Below are 9,168 nucleotides of genomic sequence, written 5' to 3' on the forward strand. Positions count from 1 at the left end.
AAAGGCCGGGCTGAGAGCCCCCCCTCCCCCCCGAGTGCACAAATTTTTGTGCACCGGGCCTCTAGTAGAAAATAAAAAGACTGCTTTTCCTTTATCCTTTTAAGTTACTTTTCCAATAGTTCCTACAAAGGGATACTATCGCCCTGGCTGGGTGGCTCATTTGTTTGGAGTGTCATCTCACACACCAAAAGGTTGCAGGTTCAATCCCCAGTCAGGGCACATATGGGAGGCAACTGATTAATGTTTCTCTCACATCAATGAAATGTCTCTCTCTCTCTCTCTCTCTCTCTCTCTCTCTCTTTCTCCCCCCCACTCCCCAACCTTCCTCTCGCTCTAAAATCAATAAACATATCCTCGGGTGAGGATAAAAAAAAAAAAGAGAGACAATCTCTCTTTCAGGGTTTACTACATATCCCCCCCCCCATTACTAAGTACTGTATATACATCCCAATCACCTGATTTTTTTAAAGTTAGTACATTCAGTATCCCCATCCTCTTTCATAAAACACTACTTCAGGATGAAAAGCTAACCAATGTTGGGAAAAATAGTTAAATGTAGGAATGTGAGAAAGAAATAACCCAAATAATTCAATTTCCTTCCCCCTTGTACCATACAACTGTCTCTGGCCTCTAGCATCATGAAAAGAAATGGAACTGGGTACTCTATAAACCCCCCTTAAAAAGTGAAAGTACACACTACACAAATTGCTGAATTTCTAACCAGATTTTGTCTTGCCTCAAGTTCAATTTCCAAAGAATTCAAGTTAACAGCAATAAAAAAACAAATCCAAACAGCGTGTCATATATGTATGTATGTATGTATGTATGTATATGTGTGTGTGTGTACATATTTATATATAAATATAAAAACTATTTCTAGTGTTATATATTCATTAAGGCAACGATTAACACAATGGCATTTTATGCTCCTTTGAAATTAGCACCTCTATCACAATATACTATCATTTCCATTAAAAAAAAATCTGAAGTTTATTTCACAACCAGTGAAATAAATTTCAAAAGACTACTAAACATTCCCTTTATAAAGTACAGCCAAGATAAATCCAAAACATTAACCAAAGGATGTCTCAAAAGGGGATTTTTCACCTATCCAGTTTGGCTCTGTGGATAGAGCACTGGCCTGAGGACTAAAGGGTCCCAGGTTTGATTCAGGTCAAGGGTATGTACCTTGGCCCTGGTTGGGGCACGTGCAGTTAGCAACCAATTGATGTGTCCCTCACATCAATGTTTCTCTCTCTTCCCCCTCCTTTCCACTCTCTCTAAAAATCAATGGAAAAATATTCTCAGGTGAGAATTAACAAAAAAAAGGGGGGTGAGGGAGTTTTCTAAAAATCAAGTAATTAAGTTCATAATACATACATGAAGGAGAGTCTTCAAATCGAGTACAAACATTAGTTGCTTTGGAGCTTTCTGTTAATAGTTCTTCATCCTCCTCTTGCTCAGTTCTACGGTGTCGATAACTATTAAGTTTAAAATAAAACCAAGTGTTATCAGTTTTGACTGTAATTTTAACTAGCTGCAACTATTTCAACGCTAACAGTTAAGTTGACTGACCAAAATCCCATAATAGTAATTAAAAATAGTATTTAAGTGAACAATCAAATAGTTAGTAAATTTAAACTGGAAATGTTTTACAACGTTTTCTAAAATATAGAATTGTTTAAACAAAGTAGTACCCTAAGTTAACTAGAACCAATAAACTTAAATGTGATCATTTATTTTCAAGGAAATATGCAGTCAGTTAAACCTCATAATTTGTATTTCAAAGTTACCTTTTTATGTATTTTTATCAGAAAAAAATAGTTCCAGAAACCACACTTTTAAAACTACTATTTTCACCAAAAGCTGCAGAATATGCAGAATAGACACATAGAACTTTAGCAATGACTCTTAACCATAGATTCATCAGAATTACGCAAAGCTTTTTGAATACACAACCCCAGTTTCAATATCCCAAGAGTCAGATACTAGTACATCCCTTTACAAACTAATTTTCTTAAGTCATAATAATGCCGGATGTCTTAGTCCCGAAAGGGCTTAAGAAATAAAGTAAATTTTAGGTTAGCAAAACTAGTTACTCTCCAATTCTGAAGCATACAATTTTACACCTTTATACTTCCAAATGTTCACTTAAATTAGAAAATAGCAGATTATGCCACTATTATGACCTCTAAATCTAATTTATAGCTTAATTTCTACCAAGGGAAGAAAAGAAATCTATTAACTGAGGTGCCCTTTCCCTAATAACCCTAACAAGTAGACCAAGCTAAACAATTTTGTATTTACTATAGAATATCTAGATCTCATCTTAATAGAAGTGTTTTTCATGACACCATATTGACTACCCTATTACATATCGACTATAGTTCATATTTCTAGAGGATGAGACTGATGCCATTTAAACAGCTGCAAACTTAAGTCTGAAGCAATTTAAACACATCTGAAGTATAATGTTCTCTCTTATGAAGTTTCATAAGTATTAAAACAATAGCATTCTAGTTGTATACAATGGATAAGGAACAAAATATATTAGATGAGTGGAAAATCCAAATAAAATGAGGTCTTATGCTTGTTTTCGATGATAATCCCTTTAAGACAGAGATTATACTTCCCATGCTTCTGTAAATTGTGTAATAAGTTTAAGATGGTTGATAACAGTTTGTAATTTCCTCTTTTAGATAACCTTTAGTATTTTCATTCCTTACTTAATCACATTTCATTTTTCACACAACCATTTAGGGCAGTAGTTCTCAACCTTCCTAATGCCTTGACCCTTTAATACAGTTCCTCATGTTGTGGTGACCCCCAATTTCACTGTTACAAATTGAACATAATTAAAGCATAGTGTTTAATCACAAAAACAGTATGTAATTATATATGTGTTTTCTGATGGTCTTAGGTAACCCCTGTGAAAGGGTCGTTTGACTGTCCACAAAGGGATCGCGACCCACAGGTTGAGAATCGCTGATCTAGGGAGTTGAGACTGCCTTATATCTATTAATTATTACTAATTAAACATCTTAGTTATCCAACTAGCACAAAAATTCTAAAGCAGAATAAATTCAACATAAAGGAGTTATTTCATACTTTGAACAATATCTTGACATGTCAATTGTGTAAAGACAACTAAGTATGTAACAAAAATTTTAAACAAATTGCTGTGGCAAAAATCATCATAATATTCCACAGATCAGCAGAGACTTAACCTCTGCATTTGTTTCCTCTCCAAGGAACAGCATAAATAGCATAAAATTTGAATTCCTTACTCAATATAGTTGTTGCAATCCACAAACTGTCTAATGCTATAAAAAATAAGGCATTATAAAGATATATTTATTTATTTATACATGTATGAATACATCCTGCCCAAACCAATGGGGGCCAAATAAATAACAGAATTAAAATTTTTTTAAATGAAATGATTTTAAGCTTCTAATAAAGATTATAAAAATAAATCGGAGTCCAACTATGAAGTGTAAACCATTACTCACTCGCCAACTGATAGCAAATTCTGTTTCTCATCCTTTTTGATTCGTGGGCGCCCTGGTTTCATCTTCAAAGGTGAGGTTGGAGTCTTCTGAGCAGCAGGCTGAATGAAATGTGCAAACAGCTCTGTCTGCTTTAATAAATACTCAAATCTATTTGCTCTGTCAGTTTGCTGCAAAAAATTTTGAGACACTTTGTTAGATTAATATAAATTACTTCAGAAATCAAAGTTTTAACATGTCTCCATACATGAACACAGCAATAAAAAGGAACAAGCTACCGATACATGCAACAACATAGATTAGTTTCAGAAGCTTTATGCTATATAAAAGAAACCAATCACATATGACTGACTATACATACTGTATGACTACTTTTATAAAATTCTAACTAATGATAGAACGCAGCTCTGAAGTAGCAAGGGGAAGAGGGCAGGAACAAACTTTTTTGAGATGATGGAACTGTTTTACATCATAATTGTAGTGGTGGTTAAATGACTACGAATGTGTACCAAACCTTGAATAAAGAACTTAAAATTGTTGTGTAAAAATTATACTCCAACAGAGCTGACCAAAAATAGCAAATGCAAATTTAGAAGACATAATGTAACATAAGTTAATTTATCCAAAAGTGGAGAAAAATGCATTGGTCATTAATCAGTTAGGCTGTGCCAATTTTAAAAAGGTATCAAGCATGGAAAGCACCTATTAAGTTCATTAATTATCCATTAACCCAATGCAGGTTTAATACTATTTCTTCCTTTCATATCTAACATCTGTCATTTTCAACAGTCCCTAGTATCACACCAAGAATGAAATAATTTGAACAGAAAAATTTAAGATCCTTGAAATCAAGTTTTTATAAAAATAAACAATGAAATCTAAAGTCATTGGGCAACAGACCCTTTGCAGACACACTAGTATTTTGGTTTTAAAAAGGGGAAACAAGAGCCCTAGCAGGTTTGGCTCAGTGGATGCATCTGCCTGTAGACTGAAGGGTCCCGGGTTCAATTCCTATCAAGGGCACATGGCCAGGTTGCAGGCTCAATCCCCAGTGGGGGTCATGCAGGAGGCAGCTGATCAATGATTCTCTCTTATCACTGATTTTCTATCTCCCTCCCTCTCCCTTCCTTCTCTGAAAGCAATAAAAATACATTTTAAAAAAATAATAACAATAAAAAGGGGAAACAAGAGCACAAATAGAGAAACCAGTTATTTTTTAAATATCAGTTTTACAATGAATTTTACAAAGACCTTTTACCTAGCAAGCAAACACCAGAGGCATCCATATACCACTGCATTGTAAAAGCTATGTAATTTTTTTAAAAAATCACACCAATATAAAAACTGAAGGCCAGCCCTACCGGTTTGGCTCAGTGGATAGAGCGTCGGTCTGCGGACTGAAAGGTCCCAGGTTCGATTCTGGTCAAAGGCATGTACCTTGGTTGCGGGCACATCCACAGTAGGGGGTGTGCAGGAAGCAACTGATCAATATTTCTCTCTCTCATCAATGTTTCTAACTCTCTATCCCTCTCCCTTTCTCTCTGTAAAAAATCAATAAAATATATTAAAAAAAACAACTGAAGGCCAATTTGCTACCAGCAAGGCACATGATGAGAATGTTTCGTTAAGTCAAAAAATGACAGTCTTCTTAATTCATATATAATCGAAGAAAAGCCAAGAACATGCAACTAGAAGATACTGGGTCTAAAAAAAGACTATTCAATTGTTGCAATTGTTTGAAATCAAGAGAAATACGCTCTGGAAATAAATTTAGATAGGTTAAAATCTAGCCATTTTAAGGTAAAAACTATTCTACATTCTTCAAATCACTGAGTAAGTATTCTTCACTTCTTTCACATTATCATCTTAAGTAGCTGTTCAACAAATACTTGTATCAGAAAAGGTTCTTTGTCTCTTTATGAAGTTTTCATTATAAGTCTAATATCAAAACCAAACATAATAAGTAAATTATGTTAAATTGTCAGAAAGTAATAAATGCTCAGGGGTAAAATGGTTGGAGGCATTTGGGCTACAAATAAATATGGCAGATGAAAACCAATGATAAGGATAAAAAATATCTTTTGTTCAGAAAGTAATGAACAAAAGAAAAGTCAAGTAAATAGGATATCATCAAAGAAAAAAGGGTCTCTCAGGCAAGTAAAAAATCTCTGAGGGATGGTCAATAATGTGAAAGTCAAGGGAGATCAGGGAGAATGAAGCTAAAATTAAGCCACAGAATTGGCAATTAGAATCACTAACACAGTGTTAATAGCAAAATCTAAATTGTGACAGTTAAAGGAATGAATGGAAAAAGCAGAGCTGGCAACTATCTCTTTTTCTGTAAATAAGTTTGACAACAAATAAAGGAGATGGAACAGTTACAGGTACACACACACATTTAAATTTAAAACTTTTTGTAAATACTGGTTAAATGACATAAAACAAAAGTTTCTTAGAGGATATGAAATGTGAGCTGGGTCTTTCAAGGATTCAATTATAACATCATGTCCTCTTTTGTAAAGATCCCATGCATACTGAATGCTATGAGCAAGGACCTTACATTATTCACTTTAATAACAATTTCTCTGGTCTTTAACTCATCTCACTGATGCTAAATTTTAAAATAAAGGGGGTTTTAACACAATCCATATAATTACATAGTATTATGTGAATTCATGTAAGACTTCTATATTTGCTCTATATAGGCAAATAAGATACAGGTTAAAGAATCCCATGTTATACATTTCAATTGGCTATCTATGCCTAAATTAAATAGAACAAAAGTTTGGTATAGTCAATCACCTAATAAAAAGTTATTATTATAGACTCTATTCATATAACCTAGAACATACCATTTTTTCTTCATAGGTTGGATCTGGTTCTTGGATTTCTTTTTGCTTTCCAGGAGATGCGTCATCAAATACTTCCTGGTAGGAGGGAAAAATCATGGATTGTTTTTCAAGAATAGTCAACACACCATTTTTAGACTGATTTCTGCCCGAAATACATTATAAGTAATATATTCTTGTCCCAGATAATTAAATAGCTATCACTAACGTTATAGAAAACCTTGATGAAATGTAACACCAAAATGATACAACCTATATATTAACCCACATATGTAAACAGCATGGCTACTGACAATAAAACAGATTATTATCTACAACATCCTAGAACAAAATTATCTTCAGCAAATCTTTTTCTAATAAAAATTATGAGATCAAATTAAACAGTATAAAAAGTGAAGAAAACGTTTCCTTTTACAGTCAAACCTCAATTCTCGAACATCTCCCATCCTGAACAATTCCTTCTCAACTTGACAACCCTTTCATGCTTATACCTGTATGACGTCACGCATCTCTCAGGCAAAAAAAAAAAAGGAGAGAATTCTCGAGTATGCGTCAATTTATTGCTGTGAATATTTTTGTGGGTTTTTTGCTTTTGTTGCTGATTATTAAGTTTTCATTTTTTACTGTACATTTCCTTTTTGTTAAATTTTCAGTTACATTTCATGTCCTTTTTGTTTTAAAGTATTATTTATAGATCAAACAGTACAGTAGACATGTAGTGTATATAAGAAAGGTTACAAAAGGGAATCATTTGGGGGTCCAGAACAGATTAATTCCATTTACATTATTTCTAATGGGAAAAAAATGCTTCAGTTTTCAAACAGCCTTCTGTAACGAATTAAATTTGAGAAACAAGGTTCCACTGTAATCACAAAATTGCAGTATCAACTATGCTACTATACAAATGTACACCAGGGAAGTAGTATTATTTAGTCACCCTGATTTCTATCTTTCGGAATATTGCAAAAAATTTTTCATGTTGCTTAAGTTCAATACAGTCTGATTCCTAAATTGGTAATAAATGTGTTACTCTTGCAAATTTATTCTTCCTGGTATCAAAAATGCCACAGACCACATAAAAAAACAATACAGTACTAACTTCTACACTGCAAAGTTCTAATCATCTATTTAAAAAACAACATAAGGTCCAGCCCATGTGGCTCAGTGGTTGAGCATCCACCTATGAACCACAGTTGAATTCCCGGTCAGGGCACAAGCCTGGGTTGTGGGCTCAATCCCCAGCAGGCAGCATGCAATAGGCAGTAGATAGATGTGATGTTTCTTATAGATGTTTCTCCTTCCCGCCTCTCTCTAAAACTCAATAAAAGCCTATTTAAAAACAAAAATAAAAAATATTTCTGTGACAGCTTTGTCAAAAAAAAACAAAACCCACAACAAACCTGCTTTATATTCTATGTTCAAACACGAAAGGGGCATTAAAATTTTTTTCAACTGTGAAACATTATTGTCAAGAATTGTAACACATTTATGCTCAAACCTGGTTTTTACCAGTAAACCTCAATGATTTCTAAATTCAGTTAAAAAATACTGAAGGTACATTTATTTTAAAAGACACAAAAAAATCACACTATAATATGAAAAAAACATTAAAGACTAATAAAAGATAAAATTAGTAATATTCCTATACTGAGAAGTTTGAACTAAATCATTCTTCAGTAAATAAAACTGTCAACTATCTTTTTTAAAAGAATATGACAGGACACATGTTGGAAAAGGGTCAGTTTCAGAGCCAGACCTAGGTTCTATGACGGGTTCTACTTTCCCATTGGGCAAAGAAAAGTATCGCTCACTTCATATGGTACTTGTTATCAGATCAATATTCATACTAACTTTAACTCAATTTTAAAAACAGCAACTGAACAAAATATTTATTTTAGGCTTTAAATTGCTATTTTCTGATGTTTAAATAAGATCTCTAGTGAGACACTGGTTGTTATTCCAAAGTTTGAATGACAGATCCTCTTGAGAAGCTAATGGAGACTATGAACATCATTTTGTAAAGACTTGCTCATTTAGATACACTATTTCAGTGTCACAGATTTTCAACCCCCATTATGCCATGGAGCAGATTAAACAGCCCTGGTGATCCAAAAGAACCATTTAAAACCTTAAGAGGGAAAAAATAGGCATCAGTAGATAGGAATTTGAGGCAAATCTCAAATCACTTAAAACTACAGAATATCAGGTGTCCTATTCCCCTAAATCCTACCAAACCACTCAAAGTTCTCTTTAAAATAACACAGCCCTAGCCAGTCTGGCTTAGTGGACAGAGCGGGGGCCCGCGGACCAAAGGGTGCCGGTTTGATTCTGGTCAAGGGCACGCAACTGGGTGGCAGGCTCTGCCCTGGCCTGGGCCCCGGTCAGGGCGCGTGCAGGACACAACCAGTCAATGTGTTTCTCTTCCACTCTCTCTAAAAACCAATGAAAAAATATCCTCGGGTGAGGATGAACAAAACAAACAAAAACTAGTAACACAATGTTACTTCACCCCAAACTAGACCTTTGGTGACCATTGCGCCAAATGCTTCAACGGTAAACTGCGCTACGGGTTCCTTACTGTGTCAACTCTGCATCAAGGTTCATCTTGAGAGCAACATTACCTTCATGCTGCCTATCCAAGGATGGAAGGATCCCAGAAACCTTTGGGCCTAACGCCTACACAGACTGAAGGCCAAGAATAAAATCTGGAAGAAGCACTTCGTTCCCATACATCGCAAAACCCTGGAGCACACCCAAGAGACCCGCCTGGCGCTCCCTCATCTGTCCACCCCTCCCCCCACCCGCAGGAC

The 9,168-nt window shown here is 34.7% G+C and overlaps 1 protein-coding gene across 1 annotated transcript in view; it reads right to left on the reverse strand.

The window, feature by feature from the left end:
* SMARCA5 (SWI/SNF related, matrix associated, actin dependent regulator of chromatin, subfamily a, member 5) overlaps window positions 1-9,168 on the reverse strand; it is a 38,150-nt gene that overhangs the window by 27,428 nt on the left and 1,554 nt on the right. The window contains exons 2-4 of the mRNA XM_006755962.2: window positions 6,362-6,436; window positions 3,513-3,679; window positions 1,381-1,481 (exon numbers count right to left, since the gene is read on the reverse strand). Coding sequence (XP_006756025.1) covers window positions 1,381-1,481; window positions 3,513-3,679; window positions 6,362-6,436 — 343 coding nt within the window. The remainder of the gene's footprint in view (window positions 1-1,380; window positions 1,482-3,512; window positions 3,680-6,361; window positions 6,437-9,168) is intronic.

Source organism: Myotis davidii, unplaced genomic scaffold, assembly GCF_000327345.1.
Source record: "Myotis davidii unplaced genomic scaffold, ASM32734v1 scaffold151, whole genome shotgun sequence".
NCBI classification, from domain to species: Eukaryota; Metazoa; Chordata; class Mammalia; order Chiroptera; family Vespertilionidae; genus Myotis; species Myotis davidii.